The sequence below is a fragment of the Somniosus microcephalus genome, chromosome 19, assembly GCF_052327205.1.
Source record: "Somniosus microcephalus isolate GS21.2 chromosome 19, FLI_Smic_1.0, whole genome shotgun sequence".
NCBI lineage: Eukaryota > Metazoa > Chordata > Chondrichthyes > Squaliformes > Somniosidae > Somniosus > Somniosus microcephalus.
The window spans coordinates 65,629,391-65,649,199 of NC_141005.1; the positions used below are offsets into that span (position 1 = coordinate 65,629,391).

General features: G+C 46.4%; 1 protein-coding gene across 3 annotated transcripts in view; it reads right to left on the reverse strand.

Annotated features, from left to right (window-relative positions):
* Window positions 1-19,809, reverse strand: part of septin5a (septin 5a) — a 173,913-nt gene that overhangs the window by 11,618 nt on the left and 142,486 nt on the right. For all 3 annotated transcript variants that reach the window (XM_085961952.1, XM_085961954.1, XM_085961951.1), the window contains 4 exons: window positions 13,032-13,118; window positions 12,124-12,247; window positions 9,680-9,814; window positions 4,840-4,957 (listed from right to left, as the gene is read on the reverse strand). In XM_085961952.1, coding sequence (XP_085818078.1) covers window positions 4,840-4,957; window positions 9,680-9,814; window positions 12,124-12,247; window positions 13,032-13,118 — 464 coding nt within the window. The remainder of the gene's footprint in view (window positions 1-4,839; window positions 4,958-9,679; window positions 9,815-12,123; window positions 12,248-13,031; window positions 13,119-19,809) is intronic.

The following is a 19,809-nucleotide window of genomic DNA, read 5'->3' on the forward strand; positions in this document are numbered from 1 at the left end:
ATAATTTTAAAGTATTAATCATGAAGAACCTATGTGCGAGCGTGATCTTGGGCCTGGATTTCCAGTGCAACCACCAAAGCATCACGCTCAAGTACGGTGGGTCCCAGCCGCCCCTCACAGTGTGCGGTCTGGCTACCCTGAAGGTAAAGCCGCCTTCGCTATTCGCGAACCTTACCCCTAACTGCCGGCCAATAGCGACCAAAAGCAGGAGGTACAGCTGGGAGGACAGGCGGTTTATCGCGACCGAGGTAGACAGGCTCCTGAAAGAGCGCATTATTGAACGCAGCAACAGCCCGTGGCGCGCCCAAGTGGTAGTGGTAAGGGGTAGCGAGAAGAAACGGATGGTGATCGACTATAGTCAAACGATCAACAGGTACACCCTACTAGACGCCTACCCGCTACCCCGCATATCAGAAATGGTGAACCAAATCGCCCAATACCGGGTGTTCTCCACCATCGACCTCAAGTCAGCGTACCACCAGCTCCCTATCAGACCAGAGGACCGCCCGTACACCGCCTTCGAGGCGAACGGACGCCTCTACCAATTCCTCAGAGTCCCCTTTGGGGTGACGAATGGGGTCTCGGTCTTCCAGAGGGAGATGGACCGCATGGTCGATGACCACCACTTGCAGGCAACCTTCCCCTACCTCGACAACGTCACCATCTGCGGTCACAACCAGCAGGATCACGACTCGAACCTCGAGAGGTTCCTGAAAACCGCACAAAAACTCAACCTCACCTACAACGAGGACAAGTGCGTTTACAACACCACGCGCCTCTGCATACTAGGCAGCGTGGTGGAGAATGGGGAAATCGGACCAGACCCCGACCGATTGCGCCCCCTACGGGAGCTGCCCCTGCCCAACACTCCCAAAGCCCTGAAAAGATGCCTGGGGTTATTTTCTTATTATTCCCAATGGGTCCCCAACTACTCCGACAAAGCCCGCCCCCTCTTGAAAGCATCCTCTTTCCCGCTCTCTGCTGAGGCCCACGCCGCCTTCAAAAGCATTAAGCAGGATATTGAGCGGGCCACGCTACAGGCAGTGGACGAGAACACTCCATTTCAAGTGGAAAGTGATGCGTCTGACTTCGCCTTGGCGGCCACCCTCAACCAGGCGGGGCGGCCCGTAGCTTTCTTCTCGAGGACCCTCCAAGGGCCCGAGATCAGACACTCCTCCGTGGAAAAGGAGGCCCAAGCCATCGTGGAGGCAGTGCGCCACTGGCGCCACTACCTAGCCGGCAAACGCTTCACCCTACTTACCGACCAGCGGTCGGTAGCGTTTATGTTCAATAATAAACAGAGGGGGAAGATTAAAAATGATAAGATTCTTAGGTGGCGGATCGAGCTCTCCACCTTCGAGTACGACATCATTTACCGGCCAGGGGCCCTTAACGAATCCCCTGACGCCCTCTCACGAGGGATGTGTGCCAGCGCCACCGGGGATCGGCTACAGACCCTCCACAATGACCTCTGCCACCCAGGGGTCACGCGGCTGTTCCACTTCATAAAGTCCCGTAACTTACCCTACTCGATTGAGGAAGTTCGGTCCCTGACCAGGAACTGCCGCACTTGCGCTGAGTGCAAGCCTCGGTTCTACCGCCCAGATAGAGCCCACTTAATCAAAGCTACACGGCCCTTTGAGCGGCTCAGCTTAGATTTCAAGGGCCCCCTCCCGTCCGTCGACCGCAATGTTTACTTCCTGAACATTGTGGACGAATACTCCCGGTTCCCATTCGCCTTCCCCTGCCCAGACATGACCAGCGCCACGGTCATTAAATGCCTCAACAGCCTGTTCTGCCTGTTCGGTATGCCGAGCTACATCCATACGGATAGGGGCCGTCCTTCATGAGTGAAGAGCTACGCCAGTACATGCTGTCCAGGGGGATCGCCACGAGCCGTACCACCAGCTACAACCCCCGGGGTAACGGCCAAGTGGAGCGAGAGAACGGGACAGTATGGAAAGCAGTCACTCTAGCTCTAAGGACCAAGGGCCTCCCTATCTCCCACTGGCAGGAAGTCCTCTCGGATGTGCTCCATTCAATACGGCTCTCCACCCCAGGTCCGGTACTCGTGCGAAGGCATGTGAGGGGCCACAAGACGGACCCTCTCGTGGAGCCAGTACACCTACTCCACGCCAACCCCCAATACGCATATGTCCGGCACGCCGACGGAAGGGAGGACACCGTGTCCATAAAAGACGTCGCCCCAGCCGGCATCGACAACAACCACGGCAATAGCGGCAACGACGATCACAGCAACTCTTACCCACCCACTACTCTTTCATCACCCCTGGAAGAACACCGACCAACGGCACCCCCACCAACTACCCCTTCAACAACCCTGGCGGCACCCCCGGCAGAGACCCAGGAGGCTACCGGGGACACCCAGCCGACACCCGCGGCACCGCAACAGCCACGTCGGTCGCAGAGGACTATCAAACCCCCGAACAGACTAAATCTATAGAAGGGGTGAATGTGATGAAATATTTCCATTCATCACTGCCTGTGACTGAGATCGGTTTCAGTGTCATTTCCCTTCCCCCAGACCTCATTGTATTGTGTACTGGAATGTGCTGTATTGTATACTGGAATGTGCTGGAATGTGCTGTGTGTAGGGCTCCGCCCATACCTGGCCCCGTTTGTAAGCTAGCTTCAGTCTAGCCCCAGTCTCCAGAAGGACGACATCTCTCTCGCTTACGTGTTTCGTTCTAAGTTAATAAAAGCCTTGTTTTGTTCTGCTACCTTCGAGTCTCGGAATTATTGAGGCACATCAACAGTAACAACAACAAATGCGTTTGACATAGTGAAGCATGCCAATGAGCTTTAGGGGAGGGGGGGAAACGGACACCAAGTAAGAGTTAGGACAAAGGTAGAGAGTCGAACGAAGGTGTGATCAGGGAGATTGTTTTTGAAGGTGGGAAGAGATGGAGGAAACAAGGGAGTAGAGGAAGAGAATTAGAGAATGCCAGAGTCTGGCGGGCCTGATGACTGAAGGCCCTGCCACCGATTGTGGGGCGGGGGGTGGGACCAACATACAGTACACCAGAGTCAGAGAAACCGAGGGTGTGAACTGTGACACAGGAGTTGAAGATATTGCAGAGGTGGTGGAAGGGGCAGGGGAAGGCGGGGAGTCCATGAACAAATTTGTACAAAAAATTGAGAATTTCAAAATAATGGCTGCGGGACAGAGAGTGTGGAACTTAGTGAGCCCTGGGGTAACAGGCTGGTACAGTATACAATGCCAGCAGGAGTTCTGGAGGAGCTGGAATTTGTGCAGGGTGGGGCCGAGGAAGCTGGGCAGGAGAACATTGGAGAAGGTTGAGCTTGGAGGTGACAGTGAGTGTGAGGTAGGAACAGGTGCCGGCGGAGACATATGGAGGTAGAAACAGTCGGCCTTGGTGATGGATAGGATGTGGGGGTTGAAGATCTGTTCAGGGTCAAACCAAGCCAGTGCACCAGTGGGTTCAGCCTGAGCAAACAGCCAAAGGGAAACATGGAATTGAAGGCTAGGGAGTAAAGATTTTCATCGAAGCCAAAAAGGGTACGGTAGCATCGTGGTTATGTTACTAGACTGGTATTGAGAGGTCTGGACTAACAATCCAGAGAATGCGAGTTCACATCCCACCATGAATTCAGTTCAAAAATAAATCTGGAAACAAAAAGCTGGTATCAGTAAAAGTGAAACTGTCAGATTGTTGCAAAAACCCAATTGGTTCACTAATGTCCTTTAGGGAGAGAAACCTGCCGTCCTTTCCCAGTCTGCTCTATAGGTGATTCCAGTACCAAATTAACGTGGTTAACTCTTAATTGCCCTCTGAAGTGATCTAACAAGTCACTCAGTCGTATCAAACCTCAGGGCAACTAGAGATGGGCAATAAATTCCAGCCTCGTCAGTGACACCCACATCATGAGAATGAATTAAAACAAGGATGGTTCTGATCTCGTCGGTGTTAAGATGAAGAAAGTCCTGCATTTTCCACAGCTGGGATGCTGGACAGGCAGCCAAATTGCACAGCAATGGTCATGGAGTTGAAAGCGGTGGCAAGTGAGGTAATGCTGGGTGTCATCGGCTTACACGTAGAAACTGACCCCATGCTTAAGGATAATATCAAGAAGCAGTGTATAAAAGAGAAAAAAGAAGGGACTAAGGAGCTTGCCATGGTTGACCATGCTGGCACCATTGCAGAAGATGCACAGTTGAGTTTATACAAAACAGAGGCCATCAATATAAGACAGTCACCAAGAAATCAAATAGGGAATTCAGAAGAAACTTCTTTACCCAAAGAGTGGTGAGAATGTGGAACTCGCTACCACAGGGAGTGGTTGAAGCGAATAGTATAGATGCATTTAAGGGGAGAATAGACAAGCATATGAGGGAGAAGGGAATAGAGGGTTATGCTGATAGAGTTAGATGAGGAAAGACGGGAGGAGGCTCGAGTGGAGCATAAATGCTGGCATGGACTGGTTGGGCCGAATGGCCTGTTTCTGTGCTGTATATCCTATGTAATCCTATGTCGGAAAGATTAGGACAGATCACAATCCAAAATACCATTCTCCATCAGCACTACTACAGGCTGCACTGCAGATGGGCACCTACCTAATGAGTGAGTGCTGCTCAATCCTAAACAGTTGATATTTTAAACCAGTCATTAAGGCTAAAACCACTTATTACCACTATTTGGGTTTACAGTTAAATGTGTATCATGGTTCCTGGCACATTTCCCTGGTTATCAATGGGGACAACAGTATTGAGGCTGTGGTTTCGACCTGGAGGAGCTCAATTTCACAATCTCGTTTTTAGCTCAGAGGTGGTGTTATTTTATGAATGACGTTTCTCACCCTCTCTTTGAGTTTCTTCACCTCAATGGGTGTGAGGGAGTCGGCTTTTGCAATCACTGGCACGATGTTCACTTTCTGATGTAATGCCTTCATGAACTCTGTGTCCAGCGGCCGCAGCCTATACCCAAAGAGATGGAATAAATTACACCCCAGACGGACAAATTACCCCACCCCACAGAGAAAGACAGATTATCACAAAGACATGTCACACCCGGAGACAAATCATCCCTCCCCACACAGAAAGACAAATCACCCCAAAGGAAAGACGGACTAATCACACCCCAGAGATAGTTAGATCATACCTCGGGGCGGGCAAGCGGTGATCGGCAGTGGCTCACAGATTTAGTGTGGAGCCGGGAGGAGCACTGCTGTTCCTCCCGGCTCCACAATCAGGTAAGCAAAATTCAAACTTAATATTCCAGTGGCAACCTCTCGCAGTCCCTTTAAGGGCCACTCCAGAGACTTGAGCGCAAAAACTAGGTTGACACTCCAGTGCAGTACTGACGGAGCCCTCCACTGTCAGAGGTGCTGTCTTTCGGATGAGATGTTAAACCGAGGCCCTGTCTGCTCTCTCAGGTGGAATTAAAAGATCCCATGGCACTATTTCGAAGAAGAGCAGGGGAGTTATCCCTGGTGTCCTGGCCAATATTTATCCCTCAATCAACATAACAAAAACAGATTATCTGGTCATTATCACATTGCTGTTTGTGGGAGCTTGCTGTGCACAAATTGGCTGCCGCGTTTCCCACATTACAACAGTGACTACACTGCAAAAGTACTTAATTGGCTGTAAAGCACTTTGGGACGTCCGGTGGTCGTGAAAGGCACCATATAAATGCAAGTATTTATTTTCTTTCTTTGAGGACCAGTGGTTTGTCTGCCAAGCTCCTGCACAATCAAGGGGACCTCAAACAGGCGTCAGACTCCCTATTGGCATATGCAAAGGACCAAGCGCCTGTTTCAGAAGAGCACACTGGATGCTTATACGTGTCTTTACCAATATGATGGTTGGCGCACTTACGGCGTGAAATGAGTGCGTACATGGCACCTGCCATATTGGACCCTTAGGCAAATATAGAAGATAGGAGCAGGAGTAGGCCATTCGGTCCCTCGAGCCTGCTCCGCCATTTAATGAGATCATGGCTGATCATCCACATTCAGTACCCTGTCCCTGCTTTCTCCCCATATCCCTTGATCACTTTAGCCTTAAGAAATATATCTAACTCCTTCTTGAATATATTTAATGAATTGGCCTCAACTGCCTTTTGTGGTAGAGAATTCCACAGGTTCACCACTCTCTGGGTGAAGAAATTCCTCCTCATCTCAGTCCTAAATGGCTTACTCCTTATCTTTAGGCTGTGACCCCAGGTTCTGGACTCCCCCGCCATCAGGAACATCCTTCCTGCATCTAATCTGTCTACTCCTGTTAGAATTTTATGTTTCAGTGAGATCCCCTCTCATTCTTCTAAACTCCAGCGAATATAAGCCCAATCGTCCCAATCTCTCCTCATAAGTCATTCCTGCCATCGCAGGTATCAGTCTGGTGAATCTTCGCTGCACTCCCTCCATGGCAAGAACATCCTTCCTCAGGTAAGGCGACCAAAACTGCGCACAATACTCAAGGTGTGGTCTCACCAAGGCCCTGTACAACTGCAGCAAGACATCCTTGCTCCTGTACTCGAATCCTCTCGCTATGAAGGCCAACATACCATTTGACTTCTTAATCACCTGCTGCACCTGCATGCTTACCTTCAGCGACTGGTGCACAAGGACACCCAGGTCTCGTTGCACTTCCCCTTCTCCCAATCTATTGTCATTCAGATAATAATCTGCCTTCCTGTTTTTGCCACCAAAGTGGATAACCTCGCATTTATCCACATTATACTGCATCTGCCGTGCATCTGCCCAATCACCCAACCTATCCAAATCATACTGGAGATTCTCGGCATCCTCCTCACAGCACACACGCCTACCCAGCTTTGTGTCGTCTGCAAACTTGGAGATATTACATCTAGTTCCCTCGCCTAGATCATTAATATGTATTGTGAATAGCTGGGGTCCTAGGACTGATCCCTGTGGTACCCCACTAGTCACTGCCTGCCACTCAGAAAAAGACCCGTTTATTCCAACTCTTTGCTTCCTGTCTGCCAACCAGTTTTTTATCCAAGTCAGTACCTTACCCCCAATCCCATGTGCTTTACCTTTGCACGCTAATCTCTTATGCGGGACCTTATCGAAAGCCTTCTGAAAATCCAAATACACCACATCCACTGATTCTCCCTTATCTATTCTACCAGTTACATCCTTAACAAATTCCAGTAGATTAGTCAAGCACGATTTACCTTTTGTAAATCCATGTTGACTTTGTCTGATCCTGTCACTGTTTTCCAAGTGCTCTGCTATTACATCTTTTATAATGGACTCTAGCATTTTCTCCACTACTGATGTCAGGCTTACCGGTCTATAATTCCCCGTTTTCTCTCTACCACCTTTTTTGAATAGTGGGGTTACATTAGCTACCCTCCAATCCATGGGAACTGTTCCAGAGCCTATAGAATTTTGGAAGATGACCAGCAATGCATCTACTATTTCTAGGGCCACTTCCTTAAGTACCCTAGGATGTAGATTATCAGGCCCTAGGGATTTATCGGCCTTCAATCCCGTCAATTTCCCTAACACCATTTCCCTACAAATACTGATTTCATTCAGTTCCTCCCTCTCATTAGACCCTATGTACCCCGACATCTCTGGGAGGTTATTTGTGTCCTCCTTTGTGAAGACAGAACCAAAGTATGTGTTTAATTGGTCTGCCATTTCTTTGTTCCCCATTATAAATTCCCCTGATTCTGACTGCAAGGGACCTACGCTTGACTTCACCAATCTTTTTCTCTTCACATATCTATAGAACCGTTTATAGTCAGTTTTTATGTTCCCTGCAAGCTTACTCTCATACTCTATTTTCCCCCTCTTAATTAATCCCTTTGTCCATTTTGCTGAATCCTAAATTACTCCCAATCCTCAGGTTTGCTGCTTTTTCTGGCCAATTTATATGTCCTCTCCTTGGATCTTATGCTATCCCTAATTTCCCTTGTTAGCCACGGTTGAGTCACCTTCTTTGTTTTATTTTTATGCCAAACAGAGATGAACAAATTCTGTAGTTCATCCATGCGATCTTTAAATGTTTGCCATTGCCTATCCACTGTCAACCCTTTAAGTAACATTCCCCAATCCATGCTAGCCAACTTGCACCTCATACTATCGTAGTTTCCTTTATTTAAATTCAGGACCCTAGTCTCTGAGTCAAATACTTCACTCTCCATCTTAGTGAAGAATTCTATCATATTATGATCGCTTCGCCCCAAGGGGCCTCGCACAACAAGATTGCTAATTAATCCTTTCTCATTACATAATACCCAGTCTAAGATGGCCTGATCTCTAGTTGGTTCCTCGACATATTGGTCCAGGAAACCATCCCGTATACACTCCAGGAATTCCTCCTCCACAGTATTGTCACTAATTTGGTTAGCCCAATCTATATGTAAATTAAAATCACCCATGATAACTGCTGTGCCCTTATTGCACGCATCTCTAATTTCCCGTTTAACGCCATCCCCAACCTCAGCATTATTGTTTGGGGGTCTGTATACAACTCCCACTAATGTTTTCTGCCCCTTGGTATTTCTCAGCTCTACCCATACAGATTCCACATCATCAGAGCTAATATCCTTCCTTACTATTGTGTTACTCTCCTCTTTAACTAGCAATGCTACCCCACGTCCTTTTCCTTTTTGCCTGTCTTTCCTGAATATTGAATACCCCTGGATGTTGAATTCCCAGCCTTGGTCACCCTGGAGCCATGTCTCCGTAATCCCAATTATATCATATCCGTTTATAGCTATTTGCGCAGCTAATTCATCCATCTTATTACGAATGCTCCTCGCATTAAGGCACAAAGCCTTCAGGCTTGTTTTTTTAACACTCTTAGACCTTTTAGAATTATTATTTCCTGTGGCCATGTTTGATTTAAACCCTTGATTTCTCTGACTGCCACTTTTGCTTTTCTCCTTCCTGTCTTTTGCTTCTATCCTTGCAACATTCCCCTTGAGCTGCGCTGGATGTCCCGGCCAGCCAACTCACCGACTTTTAAATGTAAATTTGAATGGGCTGTGCAGCCCATTAAAGGGGCCGCACACCCAAAATAAATTAGAGGAAACATTGCCCTTAGGCCCCTGTTTTACACCTGTAAAGCGAGCACAGCACCATCCAATTTCTAAGCCATATAAACCCTCCCAAGACACAGCAGAACAAATTAATTGCAGAACTGCCGCCCCACCCACACAGCCTAAAATGTGTTTACACAGATGGAGCAACCCAAACACAAACACTGATCTGCAAACAGAGAACTTAAACTTTTAAGAGGGCCCTGCCCCCAAGATAAACAGATAAATCCGACAGGAAGTTCAGCAATATCCTGCTAGCATCACGCCCCAAGAGATACACAACCTGCTCCTCCACCCCTTCACTCCTAAAGAACAAATTGAGCAGAGCTCAACAATGTCCTACAAACATACGGTCCCCTACAGACCAACTGATCATGGCTCCTCCCTGGATGAGTATCAACCCCTAAATTAACAGCAGGTCCTGGCATCTCCCTCCCCTAAATATCCAGGAATACCTTCACATTCAGGTCCATATTTGTCATCCAGCCACACTGATACTTCCTTCTCGCTCACCCCCCAGCAATGTTGTTATGGTCCATTCCCTGCCTCACTTATTGAGTTACAGAAAGAACTGATAGAAAAACAATACAATTACCCTGCAGCCCAACTCTGCCTCTTACCCGTGTCCGTAGGGGGAGATAAAATACAGGCAGCAGTGCACTCGGTTATCCTGAATGTTCTTCCGGTTTAGGCCACTCTCATCTCGGAAATACTGTTCAAACTGTTGGTCGATGTAATCGGCTATGGGCTTCCAGCTGCAACAAAAGAGGGAGAGTGGCTGGGATCAAAGAGATCGCGTGCTGCGGGTCTTTTATTGCAAAATGGACCCGCAATAGTCAGCAAAGCAGCATCACAGCTGTAATGTGATCTGCTCTTGGTCAATCAGAGATTGCTTTAAGAATATACAAAAGCATGGGAACGAGTCAAGGCCATTCAGCCCACAGAGCCCATTCTATGTCGATTTGTCATTGCACGTGCACTTTAGACACAGGTAGCCCTGGAGAAGGAGCACGCAGTGTCTGCCGGTATGTTTGAGGGCTTCCATGACCAGTGGGCACCGAAGGGACTGGAGTGTGTGGTCGACACAGGAAATAATATTATTATTTAAATTGTTACGTTTTTTTATACTTTTTTTCTGATTTGGGTTTTATTAGTTGTGCCCCCTAAAAAAGGAGCACTTTTGTTAGATCTTTTGTTTGAGGACACTGGGGCATCCTAGTGTCTCCTTAAGGGTTCCAATTAAAAGAGTAGACACATCAGCCAGAATTTTATCTTGGAGGCAGGTAGGAGCGGGGTGGGGGCTGGAATGCAGATGGAAAACCCAGGAGAATGGGTTTCCCTCAGGCCCTGCCGAATTTAACGGGAGGGCCTGATTTAAATTTTTTTTACGAGTCGAAATTTGATTTAAATGGCCAACCGAGAGGAGCTGCCAGAGAATAAAGGGTTAATTCATGCTTCAGAACTCCTAGTTTGACAAGTGATAGTTCAGCTCTTCCTGCACACAAGGCACAGAGCTCTCGGTGCTGACACTTTCTGCGCAAGAGCTCAACAAACAGAACAAGCTGTGCACCGAGTTTCACTGCTCGTATTCTGTGTGGACAGAATGCTGATATACATCTGTAGCACTTGTATAAATCCTGATATAAATATCGAGGCCAGTTTTATGTACTGTCAAATGTATATCTCTATAGTAACCATACTCCAGTAACATTGTATCTATTCAAATGATTAATTCTAATAACTAATAAATCCAATAGGGAATTCAGGAAAAACCTCTTTACTCACAGAGTGGTTAGAATGTGGAACTCGCTACCACATGGAGTAATTGAGGCAAATAGAATAGATGCATTTAAGGGGAAACTAGATAAGTACATGAGGGAGAAATAAATAAAATAATATGGTGATAGGGTAAGATGAAGTAAGGTGGGAGGAAGCTCGTGTGGAGCATAAACACTGGCACAGACCTGTTCTCCCAAATGGCCTGGTTCTGTACTGTAAATAGTATGTAATAATCACTTACACAGGAAGGAACAGGAGGAGGCCATTCAGCCCCTCAAGTCTGTTTCGCCATTCAATTAGATCATGGCTGATCTGTACCTTAACTCCATCTACCCGCCTTGGATCTGTAACCCTCAATACCCTTGCTTAACAAAAATCTATCAATCTCAGTTTTGAAATTTTCAATTGACCCCCCAGCCTCAACAGCTTTTTGGAGATGAGTTCCAGATTTCCACTACCCTTTGTGTGAAGAAGTGCTTCTTGACAGCACCCCTGAACGGCCTGGCTCTAATCTTAAGGTTATGCCCCCTTGTGCTGGACTTCCCCACCAGAGTAAATAGTTTTTCTTTATCTACCCTATCAACTCATTTGATCATCTTACGCACCTCAATTAGATCGCCCCTTAATCGTCTACATTCAAGGGAATACAAGCCTAGTCTATGCAACCTGTCCTCATATTTTGACCTTTTTAGTCCCGGTATCATTCTGGTGAATCTGCACTGCACCCCCTCCAAGGCCAATATATCTTTCCTGAGGTGCGGTGCCCAGAACTGAACACAATACTCCAAATTGGGTCTCATCAGAGTTCTGTACAGGTGTAACATAACTTCCACCCCTTTGTATTCCAGCTTTCCTGAGATAAAGGCCAACATTCCATTAGCCTTTTAAATTATTTTTTGTACCTGTCCACTCGCTTTTAGTGATTTCAGTACTTGGATCCCTAAATTCTCTGCTCATCCACAGTTCCTAGCTTCTCACCCTTTGGAAAATACTCTGAGCTATCTTTCTTAGGTCCAAAGTGATTGACGTCACGCTTTCCCATATTGAACTCCATCTGCCACAGTTTTGTCCACTCACTTAATCTATCAGTGTCCCTTTGCACTCTCTGCTCCCATCTACACTATTTACTCTGCCACCTAACTTAGTGTCCTCGCCACTTATTTATAGTAACTGTGATGTAAGATATCTGTTCACATCTCCATGGTAACCGAATCCTCAGTGATGTAATTATCTGTTCCAATCTCCGTGGTAACTGAATCCTCAGTGATGTTGGATGTGTACACACCTTTGTATGTTGTTCACCGCATCTCCAAATCCAGGCGTGTCAACTATCGTCAACTTTAGTTTGACACCTTTCTCTTCAATGTCCACCGTGTGTTTTATAATCTCCACTGTTTGGTGAATCCTCTCTGTAAAAAAGTTGGGGATAACATGAGCAGCAAGCTCCTTCAAACCCAATTAATACATAAAGCTCTCCCCACCCCTCCCGACCTCCAAGTGTGCTATCTGTATTTGGTGATCTCAATAAATCAGAGATAACATGTTCTATCTCCTTTCTTAAATATCGGTATAACGTTAGCTATCCGCCTGTCCTCTGGCACTCCAGCTTTTTCTGATGAATTTTTAACTATGTGTAATATTGGCAGGAACCTCCATCTGCTTCATACATGCTGCCCTGCTTCAGATGGGGTGCAGTGGTGGGGGGGCGGTGGGGGGAGCGGCAATCCTAGGCCGGTGGTGTCTTCAGCCATGGCCTGAGATCCATCAGATCAGGAAGCCAGTGCTTTGGATGAAAGGAGGAGTACTGGTCTCACAGCCAGCAAAAGTAGGGACCACCTTAGGGGTCTAGCTCCTGGCCTAGACCCCCCAAAGAAAGACAACTGAACTGAATCAGCCCCCTTTACAAGAGGACGAGGTATTAAAGATTTGTGGGGTGGGGCAGTGATCAATCAAACGAGCAGCTGCAGGCCACTGTCGCTTTTATCACCCAGCCACACATGGAGGGCGCCCATAGTGGCACAGGCACCCAACAAGGTGGAACCTTCCACAACCCTGCATCCTCTGTTGAGGTCAGAGGTGAAGGTTCCCGATGGGCATATCCTGGCATTTAGTCTAAAATGGCAGGGCGGACTTTCACCTCCACCCACCCCACTGCAATGTCTATTATCCCTGCAAAAAGGACTCAGCTCTTACCTTCAGCATTGAGAAGTTTCCTGTCTTTGTAAAGATCTGTAAGAAAGAGACTCTTGACCAAAGTGGACTTCCCCAGCCCTGACTCTCCTGTGAAGGGAAGAACAATGAATTTAAAACACATGCCTGGGGAGCATTAATTTCCTCAAAAACATCTCACCATCAGCAAATTCCACTCGCACACCAGTCAGTCTATGTGAAGCTCAGTGATTAACCATCATAACCCTTTGCTCCACCTAAAACTTTCTTTCTTTGTTGCATGGCAGATGAAATTAACACAGTGAAGTGTGAAGCGATTAATTTTGGTAGGAAAATGAGGAGAGGCGACATACTCTAAATGGTACAACTGTAAATAGGGTGCAGGAACAGAGAGATCTGGGGGTGTCCGTACACAAATCTTTGAAGGTGACAGGATAAGTTGAGAAAGCAGTTAAAAATGAAAACCAGCACAGATTTGCTGAATGTAAATCGTGTTTCACTAACTTGATTGAGTTTCTTGATGAAGTAACAGGGAGGGTTGATAAGGGTAGTGGCTTTATAAATAGAGGCTTGGAGTACAAAGGCAGGGAGTTTAGCTAAACCTTTTTAAAACACTGGTTAGACCCCAGCTGGAGTATTGTGTCCAATTCTGGGCACCACACGTTCAAAAGGATGTCAAGGCCTTGGAGAGGGTGCAGAGGAGATTTACTAGAATGGTATCATGGATGAGGGACTTCAGTTATGTGGAGAGACTAGAAAAACTGGGGTTGCTCTCCTTTACAGCAGAGAAGGTTAAGGAGAGATTTGATAAAGGTGTTCCAAATCATGAAGGGTATTGATAGAGTAAAAAGAAAGAAAGACTTGCATTTATATAGTGCCGTTCACAACCTCAGGATGTCCCATAGCACCTTACAGCCAATTAAGCACTTTTTAAGTGCAGTCACTGTTCTAATGTAGGAAACGCAGCAGCCAATTTGTGCACAGCAAGCTCCCACAAGCAGCAATGTGATAATGACCAGATAATCTGTTTTTGTGATGTTGATTGAGGGATAAATATTGGCCAGGACACCGGGGATAACTCCCCTGCTCTTCTTCAAAATAGTGGCACGGGATCTTTTACATCCACCTTAGAAAGTAGGTTTAACATCTCATCCAAAAGATGGCACCTCCGACAGTGCAGCAGTCCGTCAGAACTGCACTTGAGTGTCAGCCTGGATTTCTGTGCTCAAGTCTCTGGAGTGGGACTTGAACCCACAGCCTTGTGACTCAGAGGTGAGAGTGCTACCAACTGAGTCACAGCTGACAAACAGTAAGGAGTATAAGTAAGCATAAACTGCTTCCAGTGGCTGAAAGGTCGGTATCTAGAGGACACAGTTTTAAGGTGATTGGCAAATAAAAAACAGAGACGACATGAGGAAAAGAAAATTTACACAGTGAATTTTTATGATCTGGAATGCACTGCCTGAAAGGGTGGAAGCAGATTCAATAATAACTTTCAAAAGGGAATAGGATAAATACTTGAAGTGGAAAAATTTGCAAGTCTATGGGGAAAGAGCAGGGGAGTGGGACTAACTGGACAGCTTTTTCAAAGAGCCGGCACAGGCACGATGGGCCGAATGGCCTCCTTCTCTGCTGTATCAATCTATGATTCTATTACAGTACAGTAGTTTAAAGTCAATTCTGATTAAAAACATTAAAATCCAAATGATGCAGTAATTCAATATAAGCAGCTGTAATAAAACAATACTGGAGGCTTCTTTAGGGCAAAATTGAATTATCTGGCAATTTAGATTAAACAAACTCAAATGAACAGCAATAGACTGTAGGCAATTTATGATCCAATTTACAGTTTCCTCCTTTGTGCCTTGAACTTTCAGATTGACCATAAACTTCGTGTGAAGGGTGTTATAAAAGTCTTTCTGCATGTCAAAATATAGGGTGATGTTCTAAAGATGGTGATTCGATAATATCCAACAACCATCACCAGCATTGCCAAGTGAAAGTGGGGGTGGAATTGGACATGGCAGGGACACGCAACAGGCATAATGGAGATTTGCTGACTGCTATACGACAGGCTGGATAGTCAGTTCTATTGAAGTGAATGGAAGTGAATATCAGGAGGAGCGCCTGACAGGTGCCCGATTCGATACCGCCTGCTTCGTGTCCCCACCCATGTTCAATTTCACGGTCTTTATTATTCAGGTTACAGAAAATGTGTCTTATGAACATAACTGAGTGTTCTCATGAAAAGTCCCACTCAAAGCGTTCTGGCCCCGGAATCCCATGGGAATTCTGTAACTATGGCAGGAGATCAGCAGAACCCCCATAGAATGGGTCGAAATGGTTAAAAAGCGGGTGTTCATGCTGTTTCTCTGGCGGTTCCACGAATCTAACAAACTTACAGCAGGAGACTGGGAGAACCCCATGGGAGGTCCAGGCCTCTTGTCTTTTACTTTCAGATACTGGCCGGCCATCAGTTCATTTTCAGCACTTTCTGTTTCGAAATATAATCTACTTTGGGAGCAGTAGGTGACAGAAAATATTCTGATACAAGACCCGTGAAAAGCACATAACCCTGAATTGTTCACCGTTTCCCATCTGAGGTAGTTATGCAGCATCATCTGCATTCCTTTTTTTTAAAAACCTCCCCCACCTTCTTCCCCACCATTTTCTTCCCTCCGCTCCTGAAGACACCCACTCATGTTAGGGCGCGAGCCAATGCCTGCTGGCATCCCTTCAGTACTTTACCCGAGTGGCAATGACTGGTGAGCTGTTGGCTATGGGTGGGGGTGGGGGGTGGTATCACATATCGGGCTGCCACCCAACATCCGAACATATGAGAGGGGGTGGATTTCCTCAGGGCTTCTCTCACTCCATCATAAATAGGGTTTCCACCAAAAAAAGAACAAACCTGCATTTATATAGCTCCTTTCACAACCTCAGGACGTCTCAAAGCACTTTACAGCCAATGAAGTACTTTTAAAGTATAGTCATAGATACATAGATACATAGAAGATAGGAGCAGGAGTAGGCCATTCGGCCCTTCGTGCCTGCTCCGCCATTCGATGAGATCATGGCTGATCCTTTAATTCAGTATCCCGTCCCCGCCTTCTCTCCGTAACCCTTAACCCCTTTTGCCCGTAGAAATATATCTAATTCCCTCTTAAATATATTTAATGAGCTGGCGTACACTGCCCTCTGTGGCAATGAGTTCCACAGGTTCACCACTCTCTGAGTGAAGAAATTCCCCCTCATCTCTGTCCTAAATGGTTTAGCCCTTATCCTTAAATTATGTCCTCTAGTTCTGTTCTCACCCGCCAAGGGAAACATTCCTTCTGCATCCAGTCTGTCTAGACCTGTCAGAATTTTATACACTTCTATGAGGTCCCCTCTCAATCTTCTAAACTCCAGTGTGTACATCCCTAAACTACATAGTCTCTCCTCATAGGTCATTCCCGCCATTCCTGGTATCAGCCTGGTGAATCGCCGCTGCACCCCCTCCATGGCAAGAACATCCTTCCTCAGATGAGGCGACCAAAACTGTACACAGTACTCGAGGTGTGGTCTCACCAGTGCCCTGTACAGCTGCAGCAAGGTATCCCTGTTCCTGTATTCTAACCCTTTTGCTATGAAGGCCAGCATACCGTTTGCCTTCTTGACCGCCTGTTGCACCTGCATGCTCGCCTTCAGTGACTGGTGTACAAGAACACCCAGGTCTCTCTGTACTTCCCCCTCTCCCAATCTATTGCCATTTAAATAATAATTTGCCCTCCCGTTCCTGCACCCAAGGTGGATAACTTCGCACTTGTCCACATTATAGTGCATCTGCCATTTATCCGCCCAATCGCCCAGTCTGTCCAAATCGCTCTGGAGCTTCCTGGTCTCTTCCTCTGAGCCCACCCCCCCTCCTAGTTTAGTGTCGTCTGCAAATTTGGAAATGCTGCATCCGACTCCCTGATCCAGGTCATTAATGTAAATTGTGAACAGCTGGGGGCCCAGGACAGATCCCTGTGGTACCCCACTTGTTACTGCCTGCCATTCAGAAAATGAGCCGTTTATTCCAACTCTCTGTTTTCTATCTGACAGCCAGTTCCCTATCCACGCCAAAACTTTCCCCTTTATCCCATGAGCCTCAATTTTCCATGCTAATCTTTTATGTGGGACCTTATCGAAGGCCTTTTGGAAGTCCAGGTACACCACATCTACTGGCTCTCCCCCATCTATTCTACCAGTTACTCCCTCAAAAAATTCCAATAGATTAGTCAAGCACGATTTACCCTTTGTAAATCCATGTTGACTCTGTCCTATCCTGTCCCCATTTGCTAAGTGCTCCGCTATTTCATCCTTAATGATGGACTCCAGCATTTTGCCCACAACTGATGTAAGGCTTACAGGTCTGTAATTACCTGCTTTTTCCCTACCCCCCTTTTTGAATAGTGGGGTAACGTTAGCTACCCTCCAATCCATCGGCACTGTTCCCGAGTCTAATGAATTCTGAAAAATCATCCTTAGTGCATCCGCTATCTCTAGGGCCACCTCCTTCAGTACCCTAGGATGCATGTTATCAGGCCCTGGGGATTTGTCCACCTTCAATCCCTTTAGCTTCCTTAACACCATATCCTTAGAGATATTGATTTGCGTCAGTTCCTCCTTTGCCAATGTCCCTATTTTTCCCGATATCCCAGGGAGGTTTTTTGTGTCTTCCTTCGTAAAGACTGACCCAAAGTATGCATTTAGTTGATCTGCCATTTCCTTATTTCCCATTATATATTCCCCCGTATCTGACTGCAATGGACCAACTTTGGTTTTCACCAGTCTTTTCCTTTTGATATACTTATAAAAGCTTTTGGAGTTAGTTTTTATATTTTCCGCCAGCTTGTTTTCGTAAGCTATTTTGCCCCTCTTGATTATGCCCTTTGCCCTCCTTTGCTCTATCTTAAACTGTTCCCAATCTTCCGCTCTGGCGCTTTTTTTGGCTATTTTATACGCCCTATCTTTGGATTTTATGCTGTCTCTAATTTCCCCTGTTATCCACGGTTGAGTCACCTTTTTAGATTTCCTTTTATGCCAGATTGGTATAAACAATTTTTGCAATTTTGTCATTCTATCTTTAAATGTTTGCCATTGTTTATCTACCTCCAGTCCTCCCAGGAACGTTGTCCAATCAGACCTACTCAGTTCCCGTCTCATGGCATCATAATTCCCCTTGTTTAAATTCAGGACCTTAGTCTCTGAGTCAATTTCTTCGCTCTCCATTTCGAGTGAGAAATCGATCATGTTATGATCGCTCTGACCCAAGGGTCCCCGTACAACAAGATTACTGATTAGTCCCTTCTCATTGCACAGTACCCAGTCCAATATAGCCTGTTCCCGAGTTGGTTCCTCGACATATTGATCCAGATAACCATCCCTCAAACACTCAAGGAATTCCTCCTCCTCATTATTTTTACTGATTAGGCTAGTCCAATCTATATGTAAGTTAAAGTCACCTATGATGACAGCTGTGCTCTTATTGCACGCTTCTCTAATTTCCCTCGTGATGCCCTCCCTAACCTCTATTTTACTATTTGGAGGCCTATATACCACTCCTATTAATGTTTTTCGCCCCTCGCTATTTCTTAGTCACTGCTATAATGTAGGAAACACAGCAGCCAATTTACACACAGCAAGGTCCCACTAACAGCAATGTGATAAATGACTAGATGATCAGTTTTAGTGATGTTAAATATTGAGGAATAAATATTGGTCAGGACGAATAGCACCATGGGATCTTTTACGTCCACCTGTGAGGGGAAACAGGGCCTCAGTTTTACGTCTTATCCGAAAGGCGGCCCCTCCAACAGTGTCGCACTCGCACAGTACTGCAAAGTTATAGTCACGCAGTGGGAGGAGCCCTGAGGAAATTCAGCATCATGCACTTACCACTGGGGTCATGTAGTGACCGGCCAAGAGCAGAAACCCTGGTTTACTTTTGCATTCCCTAGCCCTGGGGTGCCAAGGCTATTTGTAGCACCCTTACTGCTGCCCCAGCTGAGGTCAGCCAATTCAGCACAGACCAGGAGCTGAACCCAGGATTTTTATGGTTCTATAATCAAGACCTTGCCTGGTGTTATATTTACCCACTGAGCCATAATTCCATGTTTGCTTGGAATCCACTCGCCTCCTCCACTTGTGTACCATGGCTGCAATGTGTACAATCTATAGGATGCACAGCCGCAACTCGCAACAGAGCCTCCTAAACACATAACCTCAACTACCTAGAAAGACAAGGGCAGTAAGTGCATGGGAATACCATCACCTCCAAGTTCCCCTCCAAGACACACACCATCCTGACATATATCACCGTTCCTTCATCGTCACTGGGTCAAAATCCTGGAACTCCCTACCTAACAGCATTGTGGGAGTGCCTTCACCACACTACCTTCACCACGCGGACAGCAGCGGTTCAAGAAGGCGGCCAATCACCACCTTCTCAAGGACTCTAAGGACAGGCAATAAATGCCAGGTTTGCCAGCGAGGCCCACATCCCGAGAATTAATTTATAAACAAAGTTTTTATTCTCATTTGGACCACGTGAATTGCTTTCCTTTTAACAGAGTCCAATACTTTTCCATCACAGATATTGACCAGAGCTATAGTTCTCGGGATCGTGCTTTGGAGTATTTCAAAAACTAGAACATCAACGATTTTGCATTTTATTCATATCATACCTGCTTCTCAGGAGCTACCCAGAAGTTATGACACATTTTCCCCAGTTTCTACCCTTCATGCTCAGGGCTACGTCAAACAAACGTGTAGATCA